Source organism: Cyprinodon variegatus, unplaced genomic scaffold (assembly GCF_000732505.1).
Source record: "Cyprinodon variegatus isolate N-32 unplaced genomic scaffold, C_variegatus-1.0 Scaffold141, whole genome shotgun sequence".
Lineage (NCBI taxonomy): Eukaryota > Metazoa > Chordata > Actinopteri > Cyprinodontiformes > Cyprinodontidae > Cyprinodon > Cyprinodon variegatus.
The window spans coordinates 43,966-65,131 of record NW_015150594.1 but is presented as its reverse complement, the minus strand read 5'-3'; the positions used below and the strand labels follow the sequence as shown (position 1 = coordinate 65,131).

At 39.9% G+C, this 21,166-nt stretch overlaps 1 protein-coding gene across 1 annotated transcript in view; it reads right to left on the bottom strand.

Moving 5' to 3' along the window:
- Window positions 1–21,166, bottom strand: part of utrn (utrophin) — a 214,009-nt gene that overhangs the window by 149,934 nt on the left and 42,909 nt on the right. Inside the window, exons 37-52 of the mRNA XM_015376772.1 lie at window positions 20,710–20,847; window positions 20,540–20,602; window positions 19,390–19,560; window positions 18,968–19,140; window positions 17,594–17,744; window positions 16,691–16,866; window positions 16,279–16,414; window positions 15,328–15,477; window positions 15,063–15,215; window positions 14,883–14,984; window positions 14,636–14,756; window positions 12,726–12,943; window positions 11,495–11,612; window positions 11,170–11,375; window positions 10,165–10,319; window positions 9,888–10,077 (exon numbers count right to left, since the gene is read on the bottom strand). Coding sequence (XP_015232258.1) covers window positions 9,888–10,077; window positions 10,165–10,319; window positions 11,170–11,375; window positions 11,495–11,612; window positions 12,726–12,943; window positions 14,636–14,756; window positions 14,883–14,984; window positions 15,063–15,215; window positions 15,328–15,477; window positions 16,279–16,414; window positions 16,691–16,866; window positions 17,594–17,744; window positions 18,968–19,140; window positions 19,390–19,560; window positions 20,540–20,602; window positions 20,710–20,847 — 2,421 coding nt within the window. The remainder of the gene's footprint in view (window positions 1–9,887; window positions 10,078–10,164; window positions 10,320–11,169; window positions 11,376–11,494; window positions 11,613–12,725; window positions 12,944–14,635; window positions 14,757–14,882; window positions 14,985–15,062; window positions 15,216–15,327; window positions 15,478–16,278; window positions 16,415–16,690; window positions 16,867–17,593; window positions 17,745–18,967; window positions 19,141–19,389; window positions 19,561–20,539; window positions 20,603–20,709; window positions 20,848–21,166) is intronic.

The window sequence follows — 21,166 nt, the reverse complement described above, 5'->3', positions numbered from 1 at the left end:
GTGCCTTGTACAATGAAAGCTGATTGACCGAAAGAGGTTTTGCGTCTGGGAACTTGACAGTTTCCACTGTGGGCTTAACACCACTGTGCTGCTCCTCTGACAACAATATCAATCAAGCGCTTCAAGAAACTGACAAAGACAAGCGAGTACCGTTTGAACCAAATAGCCATAAGCCAACTTTAAATAACTCTTTCCTGACCCATTGGAAGCATCCCAAGAAATATGTCTGAAGGTTTTTTTTTTTGTTTTTTTTGCTCTGTTCATCACAATTTGGAGTTACACACACTCCCGCTTGCTGTTAAGAGCACATGATGATAAACCACACAGACATTATCAGGTTAGGCAGCCTGAAAGCCACTAATGGAAGTATGCACACAGATCCCATTGCTGTAGTCAACGCACATATACACACAAACTTCTATCACAATAAATAGATTTACTGGACGTGGGAGAAGCTAATATGATACAGACACAGACAAGAGATTGGCAGCAAACTGGAAGGATTCGATGTTTCTGAGATTTATATTGAGTGCTGATTCAAAATAGGATTTTGTGAGGTGTTCCCATCATCTCTTCACAATTTTACGCCCAGTATTAACAGTAAGTGCAATTCAGAAGAGCGGAGAAGTCTTATTCTGCATTTGTAGGTGATTTAAGTATCGTTTCCCATCAACGATTAGCTCAGGAAGTATTCATCTTCTGTGAATTACATAGAAATGTTGATGGAGAGAGAAAACCTATTTTCGTTTTCTTTTATTATTCAGCGAAATACTAAATGCCATCCATATGTGTTTAAAAGACTTGCTTTTAAAATTATTTTCCCTGTTATTGCACTGCCTGTGACACAATTGGAAAGTGCGCATGATTATACTTGTGCTCCAAACGTTTGCCTGCACATGCATACTGTAGGAGCAGTGAGTGTGCACGCCTGCAGACTAAAGAATCTAAGGGAGCGTGAAGGAAAATATCCCTGATTTGAGTGTGAGCCAAGATACCGGAGGGGAAAGTGGAGGTTATCAGCCTGCACCTGAGGCTCTTAACTGCTAATGCCAACACTTCCTAATAACCCTAAGGGTCCTGATGGAACTGAAGGACAGAGGGGTCAGAAAGCTGGGCTCCATGCCCACGCCTGGCTTATAGGTCAGGGGCAGCAGGGAGGCAAGAGCAAAGGTGCACAGAGTGTTGAGTCCAAAGGCCAGGGATTGTGTCACAGAAACAGCAGGAACAACGAAGCATGGGTGAATATAATCTCTAATTTAGGGCTGCTTCTAAAGTGGGCTTTGTTTAAAAAGAGAGACATGCACACACAGCTGGAAATGACGCAACAGTAATGAGAGTAGGAGGACACCTCTCTGGAGAGTGGTAGGCCTTTCAGCCAATTCTCAGCCATTGATTCAAAGCAAAGAGACAGGGCAGAGCCACAAGGACTCAGTATAAACGGAACAGGCATGTCACTCAACAGCTCTATTCACCAATACCTGCTGCAGAACTGAAGATGACCCAAAGCAGAGTAGACAGGAAAACAAAGAGTCCAGGGCTAGGTCTATAGAATGATTTTACCTGAATTTAATGAGGAAAATAACAGATTATATAATATGTTTTTTTTATTTTTAGACTGCCGAACTCAACACACCGAGTTAGACAATTATCATGTAAGCTGAGATAGCATCAGCACTAACCCAAACCAAAATAAATAGCCAAACCCAGAGGGATGCACCCCCTGAGGCCAATGTAGATCCATCATCAGGAAGTTCCTGTTCCAGTCTGGCAGCTAGTAAGGGCACCCCAGGGGGGTGGGTCCAGCTTGGCATTACACTTTCCCCCCCTCCCAGGGGGAAGGCCAAACAACACTGGAGTGGTGGATGCAACTGGAGGAGGGTAATTGGGTGCACAATGAGTGATGCCTCCTACCAGCATGGATATAACACAGGTAAGGTTTGGCTCTAAAAGGATGTCGAATGGGAGCCAGATGAGCAAGTCCAGACTTTAATTAGTGCTTATTCTGCTTTCACACTAAGCAAACGTACAAACATGCTCTCAATCACAAAGGTGAGAAAAACAAACAAAAAAGGCTTACAAGTAAATACAGGGCTATTTTTTTATTTATTTAGCAATGCTGTAAGCTGAAAAGTACTCTTCAACTCCACTGTTTTCCTCTGTGCACAGCGACTGCAAACCTCAGCATCTGGTCATCCACTGCCCTTAATCTGAGAGCAAGTTGTTGATGTGCAACTCGACACAGAGAGCAAGGACATGCAGCGATTAGGGATGATCAACAACGACACAAAACGAGATCAAGCACAGCACACATCACTGGTCATTTTCTCTACGGTAAAATCAATACAGATGACAAAGGGCAGAGACGGAGTCAACTGATCCACGCTCTGCTGGGTTTTCACAATAAATGTATGTTGTTTAGCCATGTGTCATTGCTGAAGTGATTTAAACATCTTAGAAAAACAATCCCTCAATCATTCTGACATAAATTGCTGACATAAGCTTCTTTAATACAGTGAAAGGGGGAAGCTTTCATGCAAGCAGAAACAGGAATAGATGTTTAGAAATTGGGCACAGAGGGATGTGGTTAGAAATCCTTAAATGTCGTTATATAATTAATTGATTAATTGGTTAATTCATTATCAATAAAACATGTATAAAAGAACTTTTAAATCAGGAAAATAAAAAAAAATTACAAATAAAAATATATATTTGTAGGAAAATCAAACTAAAGAGGAGCAAAAGAGCAAATTTTACAAAAAAAATCATTTTTAAAGTCCAATTTGAAAGAAAATCAAAGATATATTTTATTTCATAAAGGAATTAGAACCAAATGTAAAAGCCTTAAACTGACTCCATAAAAAGCTGTAGAAACTTTGTTAATGTACATCAAGAAAGTAAGAAAAAAAAATACAAAAATACACAAAACTCCAAGTTCCACTTTAATTTTCATGTGAAGTTAGAAAAGCGCAGGTTTTGTTTTCCAGTTGGGTCTCTCCACGTACCTTACAGAGTTTCTGGTAGCGAGGTGAGGAGATGGCCATCCTCTGGAGCCTGTGTAAGAAGACCACCACTTTCTGGAGGGAGGTCCGGACCATGGCCATCATCTTAAGACTGCTACAAGTCTGCAGCAGCCTACTCCCGGTCCGCATGCTAGCACTGCCCAACCCCACTCATATTGTTCTCCCTCTCCCTCTCCCCAGCCAAGCGACCAGACCCCAGCCAAGCTGACGTGATGCGTGCACGCACACAAAAACACATGCACTCCGAGAGAGAGAAACACTCATACATGTAAACTCAGCTAAGAGTGATCCCACGCTTCATCACACATGTACACACACAAAAAAAAACACCTTTCTTTTCTTCCACTCTCTTTATAAACTAATGCATCCCACAGCACACACACGATGGAGGTGAATCGGACAAAACGAGACACTCACTTTCTCCTCCACGCGGACATTCACACGCGCAACCGGACCGCAGAACCAGAAGAGAGAATTATACAAATCACTTCTGACGGCACCCTGCCGACTCAGTCGAAAACCGTGGCGAGGGAGAGTTAAATGAAGACAGAGAGAAGAGGAGCGGAAAGTGCCGGCACGACCAGGATGGGATGGGAGGAGAGGAGAGAGATGAGGAGAAGGCACGAGTTGCACTGAACAACGAGAGCGAATGCTCACATGAGGCTTACTTTTCACTGCCTCTGATCTGGAGAGAGGATGAGAGGAGAGAGAGAAACAGAGAGAGAGAAACGGGGACATGAGAAGCAGCAGCGCGGGGGAAAGCAAACAATGATTCTGCCATGAGCAGAGGATGACATTACGGCAGCCAACGAGCAGATCAATACACAAGAGACAGCGATAAAAGTGAAAGAGGAGAGATGGAGCTAGAACAAATGAGATGCAACCACACTATAGAGTTTCAAAGTGTCTGTGGTTCGGGCGGGGTGGTCCAGCTTTCCTAGAAGTATCCATTCCTTTCATTTCCTTTGTTAGCAGTCTGAGGAAGCACACATCCATGACTTGGATGGATAAAAACTCCAGAAGAACTTGTAAATACAGATTAAGGATATTAAAAAATCCCTTCAAATCGTACAACGTAAAACCTAAGATAAATAAAAGCGAGTCAGATTGATTTCAATCAAAACTATCCGATCAAAGATCAGAATCACTTTGATCGGTAAACAGCAGGTCCCAAACCCACTGACTTCTGTTCCATAAACTGCTGCAAATCTAAACTGTTTGAATTGTTAATCATACCACCTAACAGCATGTGCTGTTCTATGCATGTTCTAGCTCATGACAACACTTCGGTCTAGTTAACTTTAGGATTTTCTGTTGGACTCGAAACTATTAGTTCCTTAAATAGGAAACTGCAGCCCATTTCTACATCAGTTACACGCTTTAGTAATTTAATTTGCCAATTTCATTTTGTTTTTGCAGACAGATTTATTGTAAAGAAAACAGAAACCTGATCTTTTTACCACTTAAACATTGAATTGTATGCTTTTTGTGTTGATAAAGGTCAAATAATTACTCTGAAAGTACCTAATAGCATAAATACTAACTAATCTATTTCTCATATCAAGTAATGCAAATGAAACAGAATTAAAATCTGCAACAAAATTAGCTCCCTTCTTATCAGCCAACATTTCAAAATGATTATCTAATCTGAACTGTAAAGCATAAATCATACAGGAAATAAAAAAAATAAAGACGGGGTGTAGTAGAAGACAAAAGGCTACCAAACTTGATTCAGAGTGGGATTTTGTTAAACATTTGAAAGAAATATCACCTGAAAGTCTCAGAAGAGAGGAAAGATGATATGAAAGAGAACAAGACCAAAACCATAATATTAAAGCACACATAGGCGGACAAATCATTTCTAAAGAGTTTTCATTTTGATCAGTAATGAACGGTCGTAAGAAGCAGGACAAAGCTATATTTCTTGATATTGAACTGATTATAGATGCAGTTAACCCTTATTTAACTTTTTTTTTTCAGTACACTCCACATCATCCCTACAGCTCCATATAACAGACTGTTGGAAATTAAGATCTAGATCAGCTCTTAAATGAAAGCGAAATGTAGGATTCAAAATATTACAGCCTAGCAAGTACTTTATCAAAGTGCTTGTTTACTATTCCACTTTTGTACATATTAGAAAAAGAATGTAGTTCCAGTTTTACTATGTTCCAGGTTTTATGATTGTAATTGATTTTTGTGGTGAAGAATCAGAGGAAAAAATAACTCCTTCTCTTTCTCTCTCTCTCTCTCTGTCTCTCTCTCTCTACAAGACAAGGACAATTTATTTGAAGTGAGGATAAGCAGGCTTGACACTGACTCTTCTACATAATTACAATATAAAACAAGCACAAATTGACTGTCACAGACAATAGTTGGATTATGCTACATAAAGCACGTTATTGCCTGGAAGGGTTCTATACAAATGAATAGAAATAAAGACGTTTGTGCACTCTCAGTGAAAGGCAGCACTGTAAGAGTACAGAGGACCTCTAAACAATATCAAACCCTCAAAAGCATCTATTCTTGTCATTCAACACATCACTGACTTACAAGTTGGGGAAAGCATATCGTTAGCTCTGGATCTAGCAGGTTATATCTAGATGTGTTAAAGTAAAAGTACGGTAAGCAAAGAATAACCAATGGGTCATTATTTATACCTAAAACTATCGAGGCAAGCGCCGAGGGACCCAAAACCCAACATTGCCAAAGGCAACCCCAGAGCAAAGGCGCCCAGGAGGGGCCAACCCAGGAAATCTGCCCCCCCACCAAGGGAAGGGGAAAGACGGTCCTGAGGAAATCCCCAAGCCGCTGCAATGCCGGAGCCTCTAGGAACCGCCGGGATGAGCGTGCAGGCTCCGCCGGCAGCCAACCACCCCAAAGTGGAACCGGCCATTGGCCCCGGGGAGCTGACGCCCCAGGGGCGCTCCGGCCATAGGCGGGAGCTCCACCTGGGCCTTAGAGGGCCAGGCCCTACGGAGCAGCTGCCAGGAACAAGCCAGCAACCCCCAGGGCATCTACCCCCCAAAAACAGGTCAACACCAATGCACCAGCGGGCCAAAGCGCCAGCCAGCGGAGGGGGACAGGATCAGTGCTCTGTGGGGGCGGGTCTTTGGCTCCTCACAACCACTACTGAGCATTTTTCCTTTGGATAAACTTTACATGCACAAGTGCACTCTCACAATTGCAGGTGCTTGGTTCCAGGTACTTAGAGATTCACTTCCATATAGGAATCCCATATTCTTATCTTCAGCTACCACAGTATACATGTCAGATTAAATAATACCACTTATACTTCAGTGATAGTATCAAGGTGCCACTTTATTGTATATCTTATACTATATTTGTTGGTTGTGCTGTTCTTTTTACATCTCTTTGCAGGTGATGAAGCAGACTGAAGACGTTTTATTATTGTCTCCCTTCATCTTTTCTCCTTTCTCCTGTTTTTCCTTTATTGTTCTACTTAAATTGCAATAAAGCTATTTATATGAGTAAATGATGCCGAATACTATGGCGATGGCCGTACTGCTCCACTTGTGAAAGCAAAATCTGTTGGGCCCTTTTTTGACATCAAGACAATTATTCTTATTGCCACATTGCCAGACAAAAAACATTAAAAAAAACTAATATGTTTGTGGTGATTTAATGAATTTAGCTTTATCACAAAAAAAAAATAAAAACAATAATTTTCGTAGCGATCACTGAGTCCGAGAACAGCCATTTTTGCCCAAATATATTAACACCTCACTCCTGACATCTTCCGGCAGTGACGTCATGTTGCGGTAAGCCTAGCGCCATTCTCCCAGCTTTACAAGCAAAATCAATGGGAGCTGCTAGACACACCTGCAATCAACAGCAATTATTTAAGATTACGAGGGGATTTCATAATGAAATAAACAAGAGCTATAATTAAACTTACAATGCCCACGTGCATGTCAGTTGGATGTTGTAATACATCGGGTAAAAGTGAAAAAGTTATTTCACCTTTCCAATTCATGATCCTCCACGGGTTCGTCGTTGGATTGCCAACTTGAAGAGGGAGTATTTGTCATTGAACTTCTGGCCACACCATTAATCCTTTACTCTCTGCTTCCCATAGTGCACCATCATGGATAATAGTGCGTTGTGACAAACACCAGATACAGCACTGGGACTTGCTAAACAGCCACTACCGCACCGTGACGTCACAAACCGTTAGGTGGCGGTAGTGCTCTTTGACAAACATGTCTCCGGCAAAGCAATTGAAATTACTCTTTAAAAACACTTATCATTTATGGAAAAGTATGTAATAATTTCATACTTAAAGTACTTTCAGAAGTTTGTATTCTGAATGTGACCGGATTTTCCTTTAACAGAGGCTGCTTCATCTGCTCGATGAACAAACAACAAAGCCTAATATGGGGATGTCAAACTTGATAAAAATCAGCTCTTTAACCTGTGTACCCTTTTGCACTTTCCTGCTAGAGGCTATGTTTGCATTAGCTTCAGTCATGCCTGTACATGAGCAGTATGATGGAGTTACTCTTCACCACATGCCAGAATGAAAAATCCCATCAGCTAGAGGTTATGATATCATTCATAGTGGGGTAGTTATTTAATGTGCCAGCTTAAGACGGATGGGTGGGAAAAATAACTTCGCGTAAATGAAAAAATAGTTACCGGTACATGTATTTTCTCTAAAAAATATGTATTTTTTTTTCTATTTCTATTAAGTGCAAACAGGAGAATAATGAAACTTCTGCTCTGCTTTAAACAAGACCTGCTCTAAGACGACTCTGATGTCCTCTCCGATGTTACAAAGAGCAGCTGAAGCACTGGTATTTAGATTTTAGGGGGATCAAAGTAAAACTCTGGGTTTATGAAAAAGGAGAAAATGTTTTTTCAGTCTTTTTAATCACATATTTAGTCCAAACCACATTTTTCTTCGTTCTTAGTCAATAAGTTATAAGTGAAATATAAGCAAAATAGAGGTGCCCTGATTCAATTTTTTTCCAATCCAATTCAATACCGATACCTGGAGTTATCATCTGTTGAATGGATGACCCATATATCTTGCCACATTAACAAAGATATAGGTGGGCTTTATATTATTTATGAACGAATATGCAGCAAAAAAAAAAAAGTTTCCATTTAAAGGGCACTAGATTGGATTTCCAATATTCAATATCAAATTCCCGATATCCGATCCAGCTAATTAGTCAATATCAGAGCCACTTTTCCGATCCAAGTATCAAATCAATGCATCTCTGAAGCAAAACCGTGTAGACATGCTAGTATTCACCTAGAACCTGAGCTAATCACTTTGAAAGAGTCTCTGCAGGAGCAAGATAGACATGGCTGATGGTTTCACCAAATCCATCGAAAACGTTTATTTTAACTGTTTAAAACCAGCAAATCTTTGGCTGAAGCTGCATATGGACAAAATGACTGCTGCATCTGTAATGTCTATGGCACCCGAAGTAACACGGGGAGTGCTGGCCTAGTGAACTGTAAAGTACCTTAAGATGACATGCTTTGTGAATTGGCGCTATATAATTAAACTGAAATGAATTGAATGGTTAGAGCAGTACGCTTGTGCTCAAAATAACCCATTAATTAAACAAAAAATACATATATTTTCACTCAAGTTTGTTATAATATAATAAAAAGAAGCACTTTAAATCATACACAGAAGCTTCTTCGATTTCATTGGATCTCAAGCACCGTTTATAATTATGCAGGAAAACTTTGTGGACTGCAAAACAAGTCCTGCTGCTCTCTGTGCCTTTCTGAAAAGGCAGTGAGTGCAGGAACACATCAGTCAGAATGCAACTAGAAGTCTAGAATTAGAGTTAACTAAACACTAAATCATGGCACAGCCTTCAACTATGTGTTAGCACACAGTGTCTGAGGTTTAACATCCGTCTCTGTTTCATTAACCCAGATTCAATGGGTGAGAACCATCCATCAAAGTCGACAGCGTCGGGTAATGAAACAATAAGAGCCTGTGGGTTTTAATCAACTCTGAAACACCCAAAAAGTGCTGTGTGTTGAGATTTTCCTCAAGTTTAACCACAATTCAGTTGCTTAATTAAAGCGTTTAGAGCAAAATACTGACCCTTGAACACGACATGGTTTTAACAAATTACCAAGGAGTCTTTCAGAGTTGTAAAAAGCTTAAACTAAAACAGAAACAATACAACCAAGATGTTAGTATAATTTCATATTAATACCATTAATATTATTCTGAATTATATGAATGAAAAACTAAATCTAGGTTTAAAATAAAGGGTCCATAATAATAATAATAATCAAAGCGGTGTATCTTAGTGCTTTAAATGACAAATTAATTTTGCCTAATTTTGGCACAAATGCAATTTTATCAGCAACACAACATAAACTGAATAAATTGAAATATAAAATCCAGAGGAGATAAGAGTCAGATTTTGCAGAGAAATATTTCCAATTCAGAAGGTTGTATAACAAATATGTACCCATTATAGATGCTGAGGTAGGTATCAGTGACTCTAGAGTTATGCTGATACGTGACGAATAAGATGACGGGTGTCAAATGATCCCAAAGGGAAGGACTGGGTAAATGACAAAGCAAATGAAAGGACGAGAAAATACTCACAGTCTGAATACCTAAGCAGCACAGAACAAGACAATCAATGAGCCACATTCAATGCATACAAGAGTTCACACGCCCTCTGCATGCCCTCTCAGTCACACACCTTTAGCACACTGATGTGCCTGTCCACACACACACTGTGGTGTCAGTTCAGCTGCTGAGGGCTGTGTTAATGAAGGATGAACCTGGGATAATAGGCTAGCACCTGTGCGTGAATTAGAAGCACACACCATTTCTTTTTCTATTTCCAGGCCTACCTCCAGCTGTCGCCTCAGCTCCTTTACATGAGCAGAATCCTGGGACACGTCTTCCCTCTGTGAGGCGTCGCCCAGGACAGTGACTGTAGTCTCTGCCTCCTGGAGCCACCTAAGGAAAGACTCCAACTCCTTTAGAGACACCTGGACCTCCTTCAACTCACTGTCCAACTGAGCACGACGGTCGCTTGCTCTGCAAACAAAACAACTTGTCAAATATGCAACAAACAAAGAAAACACATAATTATATAGAAAAAAAATGATAAGATGGTGGATTTACCTCTGAGTGATACTGTTCCAGGCTGCATTCTGTTTCTCTGTAACCTCTTTGATTCTCCTGGTGTCATCAGAAGAATACTCTCGTAAAAGGTGAGTGGAAAGCTCATTGAAGGCTGCGACTGTTGCTTGGTCTCGGCCCAGAGCTTGGAAAAACTCCTGTTTTTCCAAAAGAGACGGAAAATATATAAGGTTTGATTCACTGAATACAGGACTGATAGACTGTTACAGGAAAAGATGGACTGAGATACTGAAATGAAGACAGAAAATCAATGATTGGAGCTACTTTTTTTTTTTTTTAGAAAATAATTTGTTATGAAGAAATTAGAACAGGGAACAAATTCCAGAAAATCGCATATTTTCCTTTTCCTGAAGGAACCTTTTTTTCCCCTTCAACTTAAATTCATGCATTCCTGAACTGCTTTGGCCTAACCTCAAGTTCAATTATAACATAATAAAAGTTTTACTTATTTATCTGATCCTTAGCTTCCTGACCGTGTTTGTTCAACCTCTTCCCAACCCAGCAGATTATATAAGACGTTCATTTAGCATTAGGAAATAAGTCATGCCTATGTGACCAGGGGGGGTTCTGTTCTTCTGACTTTAAATAGACAATTACTCATCATGACTACCCTGTCCAGTGGGGGTAGGTGTTTATAAAGCAAGCTTTGTTATCTTAAACTCATACGCCCCCTAGTGTTGAGTTCTTAAACATCCGAGACAGAACTCATTTAAGGAAACTTAGTTAAGAGGATGTAGGTGTGTAAATGTTATTAAGGATCAAAGTGAAACTTCAGAGGAGGGATTTACTCATTCCCAGCTTAGCCTGCTCCACATTAACCCTCTAATAAGAGTTAAGTTTTGCTCCTGTCTATTGGGAAAAAAAAAAAAAAAACCTGAAGTAGAGGTCAGTCTACCATAGTGACAAGGACACGCATCAAAGTAAATGACCTCAGGAATTACACACATCCCAAATAATGGCTTAGACAAAGTGGAAATCTGCCCTAACCTTGGAGTCCTCAAGCTGCTTTGTCAAGGGATCTGTGGCCCGCTGGAGAAGGCTGTGGAAGCGTCCTTCATTTTGAGAAATAAGACCTTTCACCTCTTTCCTGTTTTCCTCCCAATGATTGCTGTGGACAGTCATGTTTTCTAGCTGATGGAGTCGGGTTTCGACGCCGTGCTGAGTGCTGTCCCACTGGCTGCGCACTTTCTCCACTACAGACAGACACAAATTATTGTTTGAAAGACAAACAGCAAGAGTAATGGTGCTGAACCTATCTATAGTCCTTAGTGTCTTATATGTAGTTAAACAGCACAACATGCTCTGTACGTACATTTCTCAGAAATGGACGTGCGGACATCGACGTTAGAGGTTTTGTTTTTGATGTTCTGTGCCAAGGTGAAGATGTCCTCCAGCTGGGAGTGACGTTGTTCTAAGTCACTTTTTGTCACCTGTAAGGAGGTAAAAACAAAGACATTACACAAGAGCACTGACTAATTATTTATTGGAATAATCTGACACGAATGGAAGTAGAGGACATTTTTGGAAGAAGAGTTACACTTTTTTCTGATAAATCACAAAAACTCTAAATAGATCCCTCGTATTACACAAAAATTATTTTCTAACATTAAAAAATTTTATTGCTCTATGCATTTGAGCTACGAAGAACGTTTTCCCTCTGATAAACCTAAATAAAATCCAAAACAACCTTTAAAAAGTCATTTAAACCACAAGTCTGGGCAAGAAAACCAATCATTATGTCATAAAATTAGTTTCTCTATGACATAAAAAATAGAATTTATAAAATAAAGGGCATGAAAATTTTTGGAGGTCACAGTATATTTTAATTTAAACTATGAACCCTCAAAGTCCTCCTTAAAGAGAAACGGTTATATATATATTTATATGTCAAGCTTCAGATGTTTCTTACATGCATTGTTTTCAACATCTACTTAAGCTGCAAGAAATTAGACATGGGATTTTATTCATTTAATTCTACAAAAGTGTCAGATTGTTATTTCAGTTTTTCCAGCTCATTTCCTCCTCTTTTTCAGAAAATAATGACATGCAGGGTAGTTGTTGGCTTTCGCTGCAGCCAACAAGGAAAGTTTGTCACCAGATTGACTTTTTCCCCTCCAAAAAAAAAAGCATCATATTAATTATTTAGCAACCAACTGGGTATAGTTCAGGCCCCCATTAACGGCAGCACAGAGTGTGAGGACGCCATGCTGCATTTACTGCCAACGGTAGAATATGAATACAATTAGTTGATGCAAGACCTGTTTAATGAGCATCTGAGAAGACGAGAGCTCAGCCGCTGAATGAGGAAAACATGAGTTGCGTTTTTATTGTCTCAGTGTGATGGCTAACAATTAAAATTACAGAAGCACAGAAGCTTTTCACCCATTTTTTATGACCAGGCAACTCAAGCTGTTCTCTTCTAAATCATGCTATAATTGGTAACGACCAAATGCATTCTCAAAACTTTATTAAATCCAATTAAACAGCAAAAACCAGCCAACACTGTCTGTATACTGAATACATCCTCTCTTCCTTTCACTCACCTGAAGGCGTCCTATGGTCGTCCTGATCTCCTTTGTGTCCCCCACAGTCACAATATTCGACTTGAGCATCTGAGTGATGAGCGTTAGCCAGTCAGCCAGCTCGGTGGCAGTTTTGTTCAAATCAGTAGGGGCCACAGTGTCTGGAGAATATGGGGCCCAATGGTGGGAATCCTCGCTTTGCAAGGCGGGCATCGGAACAGGCGAAGGGGCCGATGACACTGGCACATTAGCAAAGAGAGCAAAACTGACGTTAAATGGCATATTTAAAATTCATAGGAACATTTAGAAAGATGCTTTTTTTAAAACTGTGCCAAGCTAAATGAAGCCTATATATTGTCCTTATGTAATTATATGCAAATACAAATTCAGTCAATTTTCTGCTCATTGTTCTAGCCTGCTGTTCTAGTTTATGTTATGAATTTTTGGGATAGATTATGTTGCCGCAGGAAACTTTATCACTGCTCCCATGTTTCCTTTAAGTATAAATTGTATTTTTTTTTTTTTTTATCCTGATGCTCCACTGCTTTTTAATACTGATAGGTATATTTCTTTTATTTAATAAATGTCTTTATTTGACCAAAGACAATGCACAAATAAACAGTCTAAGAAAGAAGAAATATCATGTGCCAGGTTATAGCAAAAATGCTAATTTCCACGCGCAGTCCCTGGATAGGTTGATGTTATAGTTCATAAAATATATACAGAATAATACAATTGTCACTTTATTCACATCATAAAAGTACTTTCCACTCTCACTCACTCTCAGCTTACAGCACTCATATTACAGTCATTGAATGCGTACAGGTTTGCTTTGATAATGACCACTATTTGGTCCCACAATATCCTTAAATGCAGGCATGCGCTTAATTTTTTATGTTTTTTTTTTTCAATTTTGGGCACATACATAGTGTATTCATAACGAGTCCAGAACTTTTGTCCAACAACAGCCGAACTTAAGCATAATGCACGGCAGCGCAATTACGAAGCCTCAGTTAAAATTGCTCCTGAGGGGAGCAGCAATGCGCCCGGAGGCGCCCGGTCTACATAAAAACATGTCTTTGATCGCGGTATTAACCTAGCTGCTGTTTACCGCCCACCCAAAAGAAAAGAAGAAAGAAAAAGGGTTTGCAGTCGTAGTAGATTCAGATTCAGCGCCATGCCTGCTAGGAAGTTTTTTGGTCGTAGCCGCAGGGAGGATCCATCACACTCACCATGTCGCTCACCCTATGATGGGATAAAGTCTGGAGGAGTACTCATGGCTTCCTCCTGTGAACCCCCTTTTATACCAAAACGCTTAGTTAGCAACACGTTCAGCGGTCATCTGGAGCATGCTCATAACTTATACAAAGAGTACCCATAACTTGTCCAACGTATGCCAGCGTTTTTGCCAGATTTTTCGTACGTCCGACAGGGGCTTAAAAGAACGATTGTTGTCCAAATGCGGTTCTGTGTCTTCAAACGCCGCACTCTCCTCTAGCTGACCGCCGTGTGACTCTAGAACTTCTCTCCGAATTGACTGTAATTAATTTTCTCAAAGGGGGAGCAGCAATATTATGGATCATTTTAAATGGAGCAGAAATTTGTTGTTTTAATTATGTTCATAAATCGTTTGTTTCTCATCTTTCCATCCTGGATCAATATGTTGCTTTTTTTAAATGTTAACCCTACTTTATGCTGTCAATCAGGCAGGATCAAGGGGATTGTTTTTAGTTTTGTTGTGTCTGCAGGTCAGGCAGTAATAAGGTTGGGGTGTAGTCAATAAAACTCGACTTAAAATGTAATTAATCAAACTCAATTTGTGATTTAAAACAGACAGAAGCAAAACAAATAAGGTAAATAGGTTCTTAGACTATTTACTTATATCCTGGATTCATAGAAACACAATAAAAATTTTTCCCATTGTTCAGTACCAAGTTGCTGATGTAGGACGACATGTTGCTGCGGTGTCCACGGCGAGACGGGAACCTGAAGAGATTCCCTCAAGTGGCCATCCAGGGCTTTCCAATCAGCAGCCAGCTGCTCTACGTTACCCTGCAAAGAAAAAAATGGCAAAAAGGCAAGGAAATGACTTAGTACAGGAATTAGACCACATTAGCCCAAAAGAGTTATTAAATAAATATATCCTTTATGAAATCGATTCAATAGAAAATCAGGAACCTTTTCCTGAGGCGAGAGCTGTTGATGTTTCTGCAGCTCAATAGAATGAGCCAACAAGTCCTCCAGGTCCTTCTTCCTGTCTTTCATAGATGCCTCCAAATTCTGTGAATGTTTAAAGAAAAACAGTAGGTAAAAGTGTTGTGAACATTTGTGATTTTTGATGTAGTCTTGATAAAGAACCTGGGCTTGGACAGGATTCAGTCCTCTGGTAACAATTGTCTGGTTTGTGATGTCGACCCAGTCGGTCAGCTTGGTCATCCTGTCCTGGAAGAGGGTGTGACTCTGCAGGTTTGTCTCCACCTCCCCCACCTTATCTAGCAATTCATGGGTCACCTGCAGAGGGAAAGAAGTTAAAGGCAATAATAGCTGGGAAAAGACTCAAAAAGGAAGTAAAAAATAGGAGTTTGAAGGACGACATTAAGTTTTCTTATAAAGCGAATTGCACCTTGCTCCACTTGAGATTGATGGCTCTTAGTTTTCCAACATGATGGTCTCTGCTTTGAATGCTCACACCAGGACTGGCCAAGATCTGGGGAGCGTGTTTGTTCAGCCAACCAAGGCGCTCATTCTGAGCATCCATTTCCACAGCAAGGGCCTGCAAACAAAGACACACTCCACCATAAATTCTACAAAATTTACAAGTTAGGAAGAAAAAAAAAGAAACAACCAAGAGGTCTAGTAGTATTCACAGCATCTCTCCCAAAAGACGTGTTTGAATTGAAAGCGTTTGTCCACCAGAGAGAGAAAAATAAATAGAATTAATAAAAAAAAGTTACACTCAACTGTTTTGCTTAGAGAAGGAAATGATATTTGATGATATTTGTAAAGTGGAAGGGAAAGGATCCAAGGTTTTAACATTTTATCATTCTCCATATATTCAAACCCCCAATATGCATTTTAACAGAAGAACATTTTGTAGCGAATCAGTGAAAATGTATTTTGGGCCACTGCTCTACCAGCATAACAGACAGAGAACAGGCCAAAATCTGGTCAGTTTTCTTTGCTAAAAAAAAGTTATTAAAGCTTGAAGAACAATAGCGAACAAAGTTTTAAGTCTAGCCACAGATTTCCAACAGCTTTCCTATCTTCTGATCAACTCTGACCAGTTTCCGTGTCACTTCTAAAAAAAAGCATCGCTTAAAACTTGATGTTTCTAAAAAGTACAGTTTTGCATCACATGACCGAAGCATTTTGACTGTGTCCCTAACATGGCACCGTTACTAAAATAAGATTTCTTATTATCTTCTTTAAACGATAGTCAATGTCTTAGATTAAAAAAAAAAAAAAAAATCATCTAGCTAAATATTTATATAATGCTAGTCACTAGTTTAACCAGCAACATCTCTGTCCCCTAATGTTCAAATATGCTTCTGCATTGGGTTAGAGACGACCGTACCTTCAGCTCCTTCAGGTTTTCATCAGTGGCTGACACTGGCAGGGAGCCAACAGCGTTTTCTGCCTGATCCAGCCACACAGCGAGATTGTCACATCTCCTCACCAGGTCTGACAGGGCTGGATCCCCCCCAGTCAGCCTACACACACACAGAAACGTACGCATGCATGCAAAACATTACTGTGCATCCATTATTAGGATCTGCAGGATGCAGTTTTCATTAAAGAACACATTTAAATTATAGTTCTAGACTGCAGTAAAAGCATTGCCCTAGTAAACACAGACAGTTAGCTGACCATGAACTCTGGGTAAAAAGCAGCACTTTATTGTACATTCAGATCAAGGTATTGTGAGATTTGGATGGATTAATGTCACTGCATTCGCTTCATCTTACATCCAGCCTTTCTGTGAATACCTGCGCTGTCTGTCTAAGACCTGCCGGGTGACAGCTCTCCAACGTTGCACCAGAGTTTCTAACTTCTCTTCAAGTAGGGGCCCATCAGGAGATGAGAGCTGCCCAATTATCTTCTCCCCGGTGCGAGTCAAACCAGCCAGGATGGGCTGATGACTGGAAAGTCCTTCTTCCAGCTCCTTAAAGAAGAAATAAAGGAAAACTAGCTCTCAGAGAAACAGAATAATCGTATGCAGCTCATACTAAATCCTAAGCTCAAGTACAGCTCTCGAAGCAAATCCATTATCGACATGAAGAGATGATTTGAGGAGGTCCAGATTTAAGCTGCCAAATCTTCACCCTCCAACAGGAGAGATTTATCGAGCAGCGACAGCCCTGTAAAGTGAGGTGAGTGATTGTAGGGCGAGTCAGCTGTCGGATGTCTCACTTCCTTTCCACCTGATCCTCCTTCTCATCATTAGCAGCAGTGAAAACATGAAAAGTATCCAGACAGATTGAGCTCAGCTCAAGTGTTACACATCTCCCTGGTAAAGGTGGAGGTGCAGTAAGCGATAATAGAACGGCCTTAAAGGAGGTCATTTCTCGCAGAATTGAAAGAAGCACTTAAGTGATGAAGTAAAGTCAAAGGCAAGGTCTTTTCTCATCTTAATCTTGACTTTTTCCTCATTTCTCTTCTGCATAATCAAAATATAAAAAGTATGTTTATGAAATTCAGAGTGGAATTTTATTTTATTTTATTTTACCCATTAAGGAAAAAAAAAAAGTAAAATAAATATTCTGACATACTGTATCGCCAATCTGAGACTTTAATTGCCCTGTATTGAACTGTATTGAAAGTTGCTGACAGTGTGTCTCTAATGAAATTGTTGCCCCTTGAAGTATAAAGCCCCCGCCCCACGAACCGACCTCCTGGTGTTGCCGTGCAGAACCGAGGTCGAGCTGTCCGTCAGGGCCGACGCTTTCTAACAGCAGGGTCTCAGCTTCAGTCAACCATTGTGTCAGATCCTTTAAGTCACAGTGAAACCGCCCCCACTCCTCTATGGCACGGTCAAAACTCCTATAGAACAACATGAAAAACAAACCCAGAGTCATGCAGATGTTAGGAAAAATGTCATCAAGCTAAAAGTCAACATCACAGCGTTAGCAGCAGAGACTCCACTGGTTTGCACAGCTTTAATAATAGAGAAAATAAAACAAAACGCACAACAGACATGAGCAAATTAAATCTTAGGTTGTAGGTAAGCTTTATTTTCAAATAAGATTGCTTCAGAAAGTTTCCTTATTGGGTAATTTATTAATTTGGCTGAAAACAACTACTTTGGCACAAATTTCTCTCTTGTTAGTCACCTAATATGATCAAATGTAGAGGTACTAAGACGCTGAGTAAAATGAAGAAAAATGGATGTAAAAAAGCATATAGTTGGACTGAGCAAGAATAAACTGCTTATGAATTATTAGTGTTTGCAAAACAATACAATATAGCTCCATATAACTTCTTAGCTTCTTTCTTTCCTGTCAGGTTTCAGAGCTTCACACAAGTCCACCGTCTGAGAACTAAATCTGGTTCATTTAATGGGAAATCATAAAAACTGATGGTTTAATATCTATAAAAGAAATCTATTAGACTCAGGAAGGCCTGAAACCACCCAGAGTCCCCCCTGTAGTGTCGGTGAATATTAAATCTAGACCAGTAGGATGTTAACTTGAAAAAGAGAAAAATCTGAGCCTCATCAGCATCCTCGTTTTGCAGAATCTCTTTGAACAAAAGGGATGAAAGAGACAAGCTGAGGAAATGAGCTTTTGATGAGCTGGTTTACAAATCAAGCTCCATTCTTCTGATTTGCAGGGACACCCAGAGGTTTCTGTGATTATAGGCTGAGAGCTTCAGTGTTTCCATGAACATTTTCTCACTAGCTTAGATAAAAGTTTGCTCTCGCTGCAATCAGCAAACAACCACTGTCATTGAAGAAATCAGGTTGATGATGGCCAATGTCACCCACTATCATTTGTGTACTTATGGGAGTGAATCTGTGAACAGGCATTAGATTGTTTATGCTGAAGGAGCGGCTTCAGTATGAATGAAGGTCAGTAAACGCGTGCTGCATCGTATACTGTTCTATATTTATCTGTGGACAGCTGGCCTTCCATTTCCCTGCAGATTTCATCAAAAGCCCTGACTCAGAGGTTCACAAAGCTTCTCGATTTCCCGGTTTCTTAATTTTCTCCTTCATCAGTTTTGAGTTTTTCCAATTGTAAGTCTATATGTGAAGTTAAACATACCCTTTGCGCTGATTGTACATGCGATTGAGTCGGTCCCACTCCGCATTCAGCTGTGTAAGGTTGTCTCCTATTTGAATTACTTCATCAGGGGATGCGTCTCGCATGGCTTCAGGCTGCCGTTCATGGATTCCTGTGACCTGCTCGCTTAGATGCTCCAGGTTATCTTTAATTGTCTGGGGAATAAATGTATATATAACAAAAATGAGGAAAAAACACAAACATTCAGCAGAAGAACACATACGTTTAGAAAAAAACAGCAGAATATCATCTGAACGTTTGCAAAGCTGCTAAGTTTAATGTATTCAAATAAGAGTTTATGTAACAAACTAACAGAAAGTGGTGATTTTTAAAACAACATCTGTATCTGTTTTCAGTTTTTTGTCAAATATTTTTAGCTGGCAGTATTTTGGAATAATGTCCACCTTCAGAGTGTCCTCCTGGCTTGAAAAGTCTTCATAAAGCCCCCCGCTAAGCTCGGAGGAGTTAAGGAGCAGCTCATTGTCGGCCATAGTGAGAAGAACTTTGTTGATCTCCAACAGGTAATCAGAAGGAGAGAGAATCTGTGTGCTGCTGCGCCCTGTTGCACCCGGGCCCTGCATGACACAGAAACAGAAGGAATCAGTGGCTCATAGTTCTTCCAGAATCAGCGTGCTCCGACATCAAGTGGCAGCTTCTGATATGGACCAGTGGGTGGTTTCCCAGGGTGGCTTTAGAAAGACGGGACACAAGCATCAAACGATGATGCCATTAGCTTTTTTTTTATTGCTTCATACTCCGTGGGGAGTTTGGTCCCCTAAGTGTTGAGCAGATGCCTTCTGCTTGCCGACAAAAATAGGGGAATTAGTTTAAATGCTTTGTGAGATGCAGAACTGGTTCTTTCCTGCAATTTTACAAGGCCAAATTATAATTTACAAAGATGTTAGCAAAGTAATTAAGACTAAAATCAGGAATATATCTATAGCACTAGAAAAGAACCGAGCCATAATATTAAATCTATAGGGAGAAGATAGAGTAAAAGAAGTAAAAGAAGCTCTTTATTTCACCAACAACTCCTTCATATATGTAGATATGAGCTGCTATGAGATTTGTCTCATATGCTTTTACTGAAAATACCACTGATTTATGGTGCTGGGCCAAAACTCTGAAAGCAATAAAGTATAAAAACAAATCTATGACAATAACTCCTGCTAATTTATCACATTTGTTATTCCAGATATAATAATAGTAACATTTATATGTTACTATTATTACAGATATGATATAAATGTGCCAGTCCTGTTTAAATGCAAAAATACAGACTAAATGGGAACTTAATATATAAACCGCATTGTGCATATCTAATATCTAACCCATAGCCTTTTGATTAGGCATTGAAACTATTTTCAAAGCATGACTCTGCATCTTCTTCTCAACTCTAACAAGTTTCAAACAGCTTAATTTGTAAAACAAAGAAAAGGCTGTAAGATTTTTTTTCACAGACAGTAAATCTGATCAGTTTTGAAACCTTACTGAACCTTTGTAACTGTAATTAGCCTACGCCTATTGAAAGCGCTGCATGTATCCGTCACTTACCTGCTCAACAAACTCAGACTCTGATGATGAGCTCTGAGACATTGTGACTTCCCTAACTCTGCCCTAAAGCAAGCAGAAACACAAACAAGATAAAGTTTGCACATAGATATTTAAATAGCATAGAATTTACATTTGTAAAATAAAAGAAGGGATCCGTTTATTTGTCTCACCCTGTAGGAAGAATATTGGCTCTGCAACCTGAGCAGCATGACTCTCAGCTCCTCCCTCTGAGTTTCGTCTGAAGTTTGCTGCAGCAGCTCTTCTCCTCTTTGCAGCAAACCCTCAACGTTGGCCTTCTCCTCATCCATCTGGTAAATGGGAAGCAAAGAAAGGTTTTGGATTAAGGCACTCAGATTCCTGCCAATTCAGTTCAGCTCTTTAGGCTGCTATGAACGGATGAAGTTTAAAGCGCTACAGAAGATCCACTCAAGAAAACAAAGCGCTTCCTGACTGGGGACAATGACCTCCGCTTGGATCGGTCAAGTTCTTTCTCCCAGCTGGTGTGTTTACAGTCATAAAGGAGTTAAACCTTGATGTTCTCAATCAAAGCAGGCCTTATCAGATGGCAGCCTTACAGTATATAGCCTGTATTTCAGGTTATCCTTTATAGCACACATCATAAAACAT